At 37.4% G+C, this 12,364-nt stretch overlaps 1 protein-coding gene across 5 annotated transcripts in view; it reads right to left on the reverse strand.

Annotated features, from left to right (window-relative positions):
* Positions 1-637: 637 nt before the first annotated feature.
* LOC124131626 (diacylglycerol kinase theta-like) overlaps positions 638-12,364 on the reverse strand; it is a 55,559-nt gene continuing 43,832 nt past the window's right edge. For all 5 annotated transcript variants that reach the window (XM_046495018.2, XM_046495017.2, XM_046495016.2 and 2 more), the window contains exons 21-23: positions 11,740-11,838; positions 9,343-9,469; positions 638-8,377 (exon numbers count right to left, since the gene is read on the reverse strand). In XM_046495018.2, coding sequence (XP_046350974.1) covers positions 9,347-9,469; positions 11,740-11,838 — 222 coding nt within the window. In that variant the 3' untranslated portion in view covers positions 638-8,377; positions 9,343-9,346. The remainder of the gene's footprint in view (positions 8,378-9,342; positions 9,470-11,739; positions 11,839-12,364) is intronic.

Consider the following 12,364-nt stretch of genomic DNA (forward strand, 5'->3'; position numbering starts at 1 on the left):
AGTTCTTTGTATTATTTTCATGAATACACTTTTGGTGTCTTCCTTTGACCTAAATAATTCAATGCTGGACACCTTGGACAGTTCAAGGAATAATAAAAGAACTTGTATTTGTAACCATCCTTATCTGACGACGTCACAACAGATGGTTCTTCTAAATGTTGATAAGCTTCCAAGGCAGGCAATATCAACAATGCCCGGGACCAGGTTTTCCAATTTACTTTGATAAACTTGCCTCTTGAAGTGAACACAATTGTGTTTGGTGATATAGAATTTTCATGTTCATCAAAATATTTGACTCGAATCCAACCTGCAAGCTCACATATGTTAAGTTTTGTAACCCACTTTTTTTCCCACTGAGCTACCAGAGTAGGTGATGAGAAGTTGTTCAGTTTATCATGTCATGACTCAAGCTAGTGCATGCTGCACATGGTTTTTGTCTCGCACGCTTTGAACGCATTCCTTTTATACCGCAATATTTTCTTATTATTTCTGGTATTTCTTGCATTTAGATGGTTCGAAAGATGGATAATAGACACCTCCTTGGTTTTGGTTGAAAAAGTAAAACCTTGAGTGTGACTGACTTGAACAGTTTGCCTCCTTGATATGACAGATTGAAATGACAACAAAGTCAGCCCACTTTGCTTGACTTACCTCTAGTTTATTTCACATATACAGATAATCAACATAACGGTAGAGACTGCAGAGAGTGACACAAGCACTTGGCAACTGCTACACAAAAACAAATTTCTCAAACATGATCGTAAGGATACCGGTACAGAGGTAGCGTCCTTACATTTGGTATATATTACATGACACGTTCACATACTCTGCATTGGGAGCATACGGACGCATGCACTCAACAGCAGAGTGTACGTACGACCACCATACGCATGGTTTTGAGTTACCATGGTTACGAAAAATGAAATTTTTGTACTCATATGAGGAAAAAATGATGAAACATTGTGGAGACAGGCTGCCACCACATCACACTGTGAGTTGTCTCCCTTGGAGAATTACCTCCCTTGAGACAACATACATGAATAATTTGCAGTTAACATCTTTCTCAAAACATTCACCCATTCACTCACAAAATGCTCATATGCTATAAGAAAGTCCTCACATAGATGTTAAATCTGTATATTCCTCATCTTTGGGTACTGGTCTAGCATTATCAGACAAATATCACAAGTTAAAGGTTACCGTTCCTGGGGCCACCTAATGAGTAATGCCTGCCTTACAAAGTCAGTGTTCATCCATGAAAAGGAAATCATGCTCATGGTGCAGAAGTCAGCACAATAGTCGCACCAGTAATCACATGTCAGCCTCATGTTTTGCTTTCCATTTTGTGTGAAAACAACTGCATTATTATTAAAGATATTTCCAAAAATTATTATTTATGACATATCCGTAAAACAAAGAATGAAGCCTCTGCTTTTGGCGAAAGGTCATTATTTCTTCTGTATGATCTTTCATCTTTGAATTATTTAAAACAAAATCTTATTCAACAAGGATTTTTTAACCTATTCTGCCGACTTCTGTGCCATGATTGCATGGCACCTTTTCAGTGACACCCTCGTGATACACTGAAAACAAAATACTAATTTAAATCTTCATGATAAAATACTGTACAAGCATTTTGATTCATAAACAACAAACAAAATCAAAACATTCATTCGCATGTACTATACAAGGTTTAAAGTTTAAGATTACAGATGGCAAAATAAATAAATAAATAAGTAAATTTGATATAAAACTTAAATGACTCACAATGTTGAATACTTTCATATGAATATTGCACACAAGGTCTAAAGGAAACAATGAAGGGACTGTATCAAACATTTCCATGTGATTTAAGAACATGTGCCAAATGATCTTTTTTTGACCTGAGGTCACTGATTAATGCCATTTGTGGAACATTTGTGGAACACTTGTGGTGTACGTCTAATTTTTGCCAACATGATTTGAGACTAAACCTCGTGTGTAAAAAGCACATGTAGTTTTGACACAGTCCCTGATATACTATGGTTGTGAAGGATATATTCACCTTTGAGCTATATAACACCTGTATATAAAAACAACACAATGCCTTGAAGGACATGTAAAACCAATGTAACATATACTAAATAAACAACCAGGATTGCTATTCTATAAAGGAATAACATATGAGAGAGCAGCCCCAATAATTAAAACATAATAACATTTGATAAAGGTTTGATTTGTTAATAATTTCACTTTTAATGCTTGTCATACTTCGAAAGGTAAATCATTCGAACTTAAAATAGTGTGTAATGTCATATGCATACAATTGACAATGCCATAATGCAATACATTGCCATGGCTGAGTTTCAGGTAGATCTTTGTAAGCCATTAAAAGTACTGCAGTACCACACAGCATAGAATCTCAAAGTAAAATCTTTAACAGTTCATCAATTCTGCCATATACAACAAAAATATAAATAAAGAGAAATTCTATTTCCATAAAATAATATTGAATGAAACATATCCGGCCATTTCTAGTTAGAATTCTGTAAACTTCTACCATGTTGAGATCAAGCAAGTTTCAGATGTCACAGAGTGCACTCATCGACTATCCCCAATACCACAAAGCAAATTTCTGATAAGTTCTTTCTAATATAGAAAATTTTCCATAATATCATCTACTGCTGAAGGTATGACAATTAATTCAATCACAAATTATACGCAATAAACTATAGATTAGTTTGATTTGACGACAAAGCTTGTAACCAATAGATGACTCGACTGAATGGAGATTTCAAATCTAAGACATTCCAATATCAAAATCACATAGAAATGCCAAAATATGAATCCTACATCTGAAATTGGTCTTATGTTCAAAACATCATATCTGTTTGTTATTCTCACACAAAAATGGAAAATGGTCTCCAGAAAAAAGGACTCATGATCGTATTCCAAATTTTCTGTCTCAAGAACGTATCAGAATTTGATTTTCACATGTTCGCCCTTTAATGGAAGTTGTTACCATGGGTACAGAACTTGTACATTCTGTCTATGTACACACTAGTAAATGTGGCCACAACATGTAAAATTACACTGTTCTTGATAAAATAAATTTAACAGTCTATAATAATCATATTAATCTGATATAATGAATTATATACTATATAGTGAAAAACAAACGGACCCAGCATGCTGAGGTGCACAACCTTGGTCTAGCTACATAGTCATATAAAATGATAATGTAATAGGGTTCATCTCAAAAGTTCTAAACGTCTAAATGAAACGGTAACTTCTGCTTACCCGTTAACTCATTAGAGAACTAACAAGAAATAATCTGAATGAAAAACAATCATTGAAAGTGAGTCTAGCTAAACATTCAGAATTTGAACTTTTGAGATGACCCCTTTCTCTATAGCTTTTGTACAAGCTGGTATAAACAATACTTTGAATAACAGTAATTTAACAGAGCATACACCATATAACGCTATATTCAAGATTCATATAAACACATATGTTCATTTTTATCAACATGGAGACAGCATCTTTTATGCTTTGCACATCTTTTTTACAAGGACTACCATGGAAGGCTTAGGGGATGTCTCACAAGTTCTCAATTCTTTTCTAAATAAATCAACCTCCTTTTCAATGAATTCAAATTCTTTCTCCATAAAATATGTAATACACTTACACTTTCAGTAGAACTGATGCAGTTTCCAAGCCGAAATATTTCTTGCGCAATAAAAGTATTTCACCAACCCAAAAGGGACAGGCAGAAAAGATGCAACAGCTTGTGAAACCTCCCCTTGCTAGGCTCCCTAACTTTTTTCTATAAATGGCCGTAAAATTGAATAGTGAAAAACAGTTAATGTAAGTGTGACAAAATTAAACTGTTTATTGTGGATACAGATGTATCACATCAACGTGAGCATCATAACTAGCTCACAATATTAATCTACACAAGACTTGATAGTGTCCACTCATTGGCTTCCCGCTACAGTCGAGGCCTATCCTAGGGTTCTAGAGAAATGCTTCAGTCAGAGAAAAGATATACACAGAACAATGAAACAAGAACGTGTTCCCCTTGAGCCTGTTATATTTCCAGATCATTTTGAATTACATTTTACATATCTTTATGATCTGTGGTCTTGACACAAACCCATCAAATTCTAGCAAACTTGAATATCATAACTTGAAGTACCATAGCCTACATGTTGGAGAAAAAAACAGCACACGAGGCTGTAACCCTGTAACTGAAACAGATCTTTAAGATATAATGAATGAAACCAAGAAATGAAATATATAAATGTGCTGAGATATAAAACTCAAAAACACTTCCTCAAAACATTACAGAAAGACTGTTTCAAATTGAATAGTTTGTTTCACTTGGGTCAAGAGGTGAAGTTGACAAGGGAGGTAACTCTGAACGCCTTCAATGATTGACTATCATTTGAGCAAGGTTAGGTGGGAGATCAGATGTTGTAAGCTAATGCCTGCAGAATACTTAAAAAAAATAACAGTGGTTTTCTCAAAGATGATTTCCTATGCCAACTACAGAAAGTCTGTTGCAAACAGAGGCAAATATGTCTCAAAAGCAATACAGTTTCGTTAAATCATGAAATGAGGTCGATAACATTCCAAGACCAACTATGTACCAACCTAGAGAACGAGAAGAACTCGTACTAGATAACTGTTCTACCTGAAGACTTGAAAAGGACAAAAGTTAGGCAAAAGGGAAATTAAGTGTCATTGAAAGACAGAAGGGACTACAGGATACCATACAACTACCAGCAGGTAAAGAATGTCTTGCCTCCCAAAACAGCAGCAGGATGACCTGGCCTGGTCTGTAAGTGTGTACTTGACATCCATGCCTTCATTACACTTTCCCCTTCCCCTTCAACAATATCCTATTTACACAAACAGTATTTATTTAAATATATTACTGCTATGAAGTCAGATCTGTTATGAGTTTGTTACAGGGAGAGAGAAACTTAACATAACTGACCCTGTCATCATTGTCGACCAGAAGATGAAAAATTTGATTTCTGGTTTAGTTGGTCATGAGGTACTAAGGATGGAGGAATATGGCAAAAATCATGGAAATGGTCAAGCAGAATTTATTATTAACAAACTGTTTTGATGCAAGACAAAAGTGATTATCTCCCCTTCCTGAATTATTCCCCTTTTCAGTTGCTGATCACATAAATGTGAGTAGGAAGATTGTATGTTCTTACGACATAACAAACTTGTTGGTCCCGATGGAACTTGAAAATAACAATATTTATTTATCTAAACAATGAAAATTGGCAAATTAGATCAAATTATCAGTGTGAAATTGAAAGAAATATGAGAGTACACAATGCTTGATTTGATTAAATCATAACAGTGAAAAGTTTGAAAAAAACCCAAAAAACAAGACTAGTAGCTGGACACAATGGAGAGAAAAACATTATTCACAGCACCTGAACAGCAAAAATTCAGAACAAATTAATAAATAAGAGAACAATAAATAAAATCCAGCTGAGTTGATTCTGTGACTGGGCTAAACTTCATCTAACCTTCAGTGCCAGGAGGAAGCATTGTTTTTTTCTAATCACGAGCACATTACAATGAGATCTGTTAGATTTGAACTTTTGTGACAATAAATACAATCTTACACCCAACTTGCTCAACTAAAGTAAATTGTGTTATTAACGAGCAAATTTTCTCTGGTTTGTTAACACATACCATCAAAACACCAACCTTCATGTATAAATAAAGACGATGCAAATAAATAGATGAAAAATTTAACAAAATATATGGCAATGACAATATGCATGGATGAATTTTTGAATGAGAAATAATTCCTAAGTATGTTAAAAGTAACTATGTACAGACATGCAGACTGACGTACATACATACATACAAACAGAGTAATGGTAACGCATAAGGTGCATGGGACAAGCTCCATATCCCTCTACAGAACGAGAGAACTAGGTACATCTCTGAGCGTTATTATATTTATATATATATTTATATATAAGTATATGTATAATAATATAATGAGTGATACAATAAAAATTGAAGCATTTTATGACTGAAAATATCTTTGACAACTTTGTTCACATAACACGACCTTTGTTAAGGATTTGAGAGCAATACACTCTTTTCCTTGTCAACTTGGTAATCTGAATAATTAGCCTTAGTTTAGCCCTTCAACCCCCAAAATTCCAAATGGCACCTTCCATATGAGAATGTGATTGCTTACACTAAAGCTAGTGGGGGGATTAAGAGGTATGTCAATACTAAAATAATGGCGACAATAGATTTGGTTTCTTGTCAAAAGAATGCTTTGCTGTTAACAGGGAGCCTACCACAAACAATAGAAGTAGGTAACATTTGAAGACTTTCATATTTAGGACAAGCACCTTGGTTACACAAAAATGCATTACTGCATGGCATAACCAGATCTAAAACCTAACTGTTTATGTAACAACAAAAGTTATAAATCACATTTTTGCTTATGTACTGGATAAATGTGAACTAATTAACAAATTTACATTATTAATAATACATATTTCTAGTATTAGTAACATTGAAACATATTCAACACCTCAAAATACTGACCAGATTTTCACTATTTAGTCATTCCTATAACCCATAACCACGAAGTAGATCAGATAAAGGAGTTATTCCCCCTTTGTTTTCACATTCTTTATCTACATAGGTGTCTCTGCTATGGAAGTAGAAGCTGCAAGTCCATAACAGCATATCCTAACCAATGTTCACTGGCGTGTGTTTTAGCCATCAAATTAGTGATATTTGCTTTCAAAGTATCTTCACGTTCAAGGTGTAATTTGGACACTTAACAAATAATGCAAAGTTTATAAAATTTACGACTTAACAAACAAAATCTAGAGTGAAATGTAATCAATTTTCGAGCAATGTTGGCAAGAACTACAGAACTTGCACGTAATCATAATTTTAAAAATATATATGACAAGTGATACCTTTCAAAAACAACAAAGATTGGAAACAAGTTCTAAATAAAATGTTTGGCTATGAATAATTAATGCATTGTCTACTGACCAAGATGAGCTGGTGCTCATGTTTCTGTTACTTGAGCATGGTCTCCAAAACAATCAGGTTTTGAGTTATCTCCCCTTTGTTCTGAATTAGATCCCTTGGCATGCTGCCTTGCAAAATTGACCTTATTGTTAAGCGATTGAAGTGACTTTTTTTTACGACATAATTTCATTAATATTTGCTATATGGACTTCTGAATAGTTTTATTAAAGACAGTGGTGATGCATACACTCCGGGTAAAATCTTTCCAGTTCTTGCACAGAGCACAGCAGGTATGATATCTCAAGTTCAACTAAAATACTTATCATGGTCTAATTATCAGTATGGTAAACCTCAATAGTTCAAGAACAAGATAACAGTAACCTCTATAACAATGAGTTTTATCTGGTCTAAATAACCGTAATGGTTCGTTTTGTTGTTTCCTGTATTTTGTTTCCCCTTCAACCGACAGAGTCGGCTCAGAGTGACCATGGGTCGACCCTGGCAGCTGGGGGGCAACACATACGTATGGTTTGATACTTATGCTAGGGTAAAAATGGAGTTAAAAATATGCATAGAATCCTTGTCTGAATCCGGTGACACAGAGAACAGTTGAAGGAAAAGACACATTTAAAAGGGTAAAATGACAGATGGCAAATTTGATCTTGCTAGTGACTACACAAATCTAGGAAAACCCACTGCCTCCCTGTACCACAGCAAGATCCATGTACAATAACAGCCAATCAGATACTGCCCAGCTTTTGCTGCAGATCTGCAATATCAGGTACATGTCCAATCAAATCTTGAGGTACGCGTTTCGGCTCTGCGGGGCTTTGCTATATCACAGTCTGATTGTCGAACAGTCAAACATTTCTCTATCCGAAGTCCATCGTTGCCCAATGATGACCAATGGACAACTCGACCTACTGACAGGAAGAAAACAGATCTCAAATCAAAGTGTGTAAACTACTTGAAGCTAGGCAACAAATAGTTCAAATTTGTTATCTAACAAAAAGAAGTGAACATACCTCAAACCTAAGTCTGTTAACTGCCAACCAACACATGGCAACATATCTGAAATCATTGGCCTACCACTGGGTAGCAACCATATTTCCATCTCAGGTTTGTCAGTCGCCTTCCAAACGGCAGCAAGCACCAAGGTTTGTTCCATGACGCAGTATCCTAAATGTCCACTATCTGACTGTCAGACTCTTCGCCCATCAGTTGCTTGTTCGTGCGTTTGTCCTTGCCTTGTGAGGGTTCCCTCGGCCAGCGACCAAGCTCCAGACTATTGCAGCTACTTTTGGCATAATGTATATGTACATCACTACATACACAGCCCATCTCACTGGCTAATCTGAAATAGTCACATCAACATCTTCAACATCATCGTGCTTACCATCATTGCTGATGACCACAATGTCAATCATGACGTGGCATCTGCACCCAAAAGGGAGAACGACTGAAGCCAGCGGTAGAAACTAACATGTTCAGTCCACTAGTCCTTATACTGATAGCATATAGCAAAACCCTTTAAAATGGCAAATGTCTACTAGTCTTAATGATACCTTAACTATTGGGAAATTTGGCACAGGACTAGTTTCTAATGCAATACCGTATTCGACATAATAAGCGTCCAGGGCACTCTCGAAATTAGAAATAGGGGGCTCTTATTAGAATATAATTTTGGTGAGAAAAAAAAAACAGAGTTGAAAGATTGTAAATTTCATGCTTTATGCTAATAGCCTGAAATGATACAAAAGATAAGTCTGATCATATTATACACGACAGATATATTTACCAAAGTTTAATTGCCCATTATTAAGGGTGCATATAACACACGAGGGTGTATTAAACACAAATAAATAAGTGTACATTGATCAATCGGAAGGGGTGCTTATTGGGGTTGTTCACTAGCCAATATATTAGCAAATATCGCTGTGGGCGCTTATTACGTCGAATACAGTATTTGTGTTCTCTTGTACAAACAGAAATTTCTAAATTGATGTGGTAAAGAAATGAAGCCAAATCATCTTTGGCAGTTGACATCTGATTATCTCCTCAAGCTAAGGTCAAAGTTCCTCAGGGTTCACCTCATATCTTCTATGGCTTGGTCCTCAGATCTTCATGCATAGAGGTATAACATCAGAACAGAAGATCTGATTCTAATGGGATTGGTTGCAATTAAACCCAGGCTAGTGTAACAGATAACATGTACTCATGTTATTGTTAGTGTCAAGCAGTCATAGATAGCGACAATAGGTCATTCCATGACATTTATATGTTCTCCTTATAAATCTGACGTAAGGGGAAGTAACTCACAGTGTTAAAGGGGTCCACTCTCCTCACTTGGAGACTGTGGTTTGAGAGGTTCATTCTCGGGGAAGAAGATACTAGGCTCCGTGTTCCGCCTCTTGATCTTGTTCTTGCTTTTCTTTAGCATAGTAGCCTGAAGAAAAATACCACATATTCCTGTGAAACTGCCCATAGTAAGAAACCACAGCAAAGAATCTTTAGCAATGTCCCTTAATGAAACAAAAACAACATGCTCGTCATTTGAAACTATCCAGATCTACACAGAGTCAACAAGCAGAGAATCTACCAATCATGCCAAAATACAAAATATACTCTGCAAAAACATAAACGCAAAAGTGATTTTAAATGTATATTTAATGGAACATATAAATAATCAACAGATGGTAATTGATTGTTTCAAATTTGCAAATTCTCACTCTGTGAGTGAGTGAGTTGGGTTTAACGCCGCTTTTAACATTATTCCAGTTATATCACAGCGTGTCAGCTCAATGTGGGAAGAAAACCCGAAGTGATGCAGGTCTTAGAAGGTTACCACTTCGGTGAAACCCACGAGCACGGGTATGATGCTGACAAACCTAGAAACATAATCAGGATTCAAACCCACAATCATAGGTTTCTGGCGTGCCCAAGGAGACGAACTCTGCACATAGAACAGTATGTGAAGGTGATATGTGCTCAATATCTTGTATGGCCACCATAAGAGTCCAAAACTGACAGGCATCATCATCCCATGGAAGCAATCAGATCCTGAAATGTGGCCTGGGGAATGTTCACCCACTCTTCCTGCAGTGCTTGTGCCAATTGTTGAAATTGTCGCAGTTGTTGATCCAGTGCATCCCATAAATGCTTGATTGGGTTTAAATCTGGAGACCTGGAGGGCCATGGCAGGACCGGGATGTTGTTATTCCTCACACGGGCTGTGGTCAAGTCTTGCCGTGTGAGGTCGGGCTTTGTCTTGGAATATGATGTTTACTTGTTGTGCCAAGTCTGTTCTACCAGTGTAGATGGCTGCGCACATCATCACACTACCACCGCCAGATCTGTCCACTTCCTGTATGCCCTTTCGAGCATGACATTCCCCAAGACTCCTGTGAACATGACATCTACCCTCCACAAGGCGAAGCATAAAATGTGACTCATCACTAAACCAAACTTGTCTCCAAACTTGTGGCCATACTCTGTGACCTTGACGCCATTGATGTCGCAGCAGACGATGCAGGTCCCTCAAAATGACCCCTCCAACTGGTCGTCTAGTGGGAATACCTTCAGCGCAAAAATGGTTCCTCACTGTCTGTGTTGACATCCTAAACAATCCTGGTATCGCCATAGCTGTAGAGGTGGTCATTGTGGTTCTTTCACATAACTGATGAAGCTGTACAAATCTCTGGTAGTAGCATGTGGTCGACCAGATCTGGGAAGGATCTTGGAAAGTCCTGTGTTGTCCCGAGTGTATGATAACTGTTCCACAGTCTTGTGATGGTGCTAGGTACTATCCGCAAATACCTGGCCATGGCCGAAGATGATTCTCCTTTATGCAGTTGGATGATGACATGGCAGCATTGGGCTTCATGTCAGTCGTGGCATGTTTTCGCTGTTCACCTGCTGTAAGATTGTGATGGCATGCAAATGAGTGAGTGAGTGGGTGGGTATGGTTTGACACCGTTTATTGCAATATTCCAGCAATATCACAGCGGGGAACACCAGAAATGGGCTTCACACATTGTATCTATGTCAGGAATCGAACCAAGTGCTTGACGAGAAAATGTTTTAACCACAAGTCTACCCAACCACCCAGGCATGCAAATGAAAACACAACGTGTTTATACCCCAACAAGTGATGTTGCATGTGCATGTCATGTTGGTGTGTCTCGGCACCAGGCTCTCACATGGTTGTGTTTGGGGCATTTTTCTATCTTTTCACCAAATTTCTGGAGTACCTCCTTCCACACAAATCAACCCCAATCAATGCAGAAATGATAAATTCATGTTTGGTATTAATTTTGTATGGATGTCAGCAACACTGTCAGATATTTATGATCTCATAACTTTTGCATTTCTTTTTTTTGTGCAGATATCATATACTGCGTTTCACGAGCAAGTTTTTAGCAATAATCCAGCAATATCAAGGCAGGGAAAATCAAATCATGGGCGAGGAATAAAACCCAGGCCTTCGGTGTGACGAGTGAAAGCTCTAACCACTAGGTTATGCCACCGCCACAACAATGTTTCAAGTTTTAACAGCTTTGAGTAAATTGTTTAATGTTAAAACAAAGTATTCATCCTCTGTTCAAGAAGAAGTTTATTTGAAGTCTAGGGCCCTAGGCGCAACAGGAAGGGATAATTCATCTACTCTGCTGTGTACCAATGGATGTATGTTGCAATACTTCTATAGCACTGGCATACCTTGAGGGCTGATCGCAGAACTACCACTTGGCCAGCTGGCTGGATCCATGGTTCTCCGTCAACTTGGACGGGGATATCCGTCAACAATGTGATACGTAGCTGAAGAGAGAATTTATAATTATCATACAATGCAACGATAAACATTACTCCATTCCAGTAACAATAAACAACGAACCTTCAAAACATTGAATGAATTTACTCCAGGCATAGGTGCCAAAAACTTGGTGACTTCAGTATGATACGGGTGTAAAACGTACTGCAATCTTATCACAGCATTTCATTTTAATGAGAAACAAAAAGTCCAAAGAAGGTATAGGCATTTACTAACATGGCGAGGGCAGCGCCACAAGCTGATGGGTTCAGTGTGGACTGACAAAGCATCATGAAAGGATCTGCACAGACAGCTGTGCTAGCCACAACTGCCTGACCAGGTGTGGTTTGGTTAAAACTGGCTTATAGCATAAGATCAACTATCCATGCACAATCAGCCTTCTCACATAAATAGCTGTAAACCAACTCAGTAGACATCGAGAAAACTCGTTCCACAGAGCCATCATAATGCTATGAGCGAGGGAGTATGGTTTTATGCCGCTTTTAGCAATATTCCAGAAATATCACAGCAGGG

Source organism: Haliotis rufescens, unplaced genomic scaffold (genome assembly GCF_023055435.1).
Source record: "Haliotis rufescens isolate VD_foot unplaced genomic scaffold, xgHalRufe1.0.p SCAF_104, whole genome shotgun sequence".
Classification (NCBI taxonomy): Eukaryota; Metazoa; Mollusca; class Gastropoda; order Lepetellida; family Haliotidae; genus Haliotis; species Haliotis rufescens.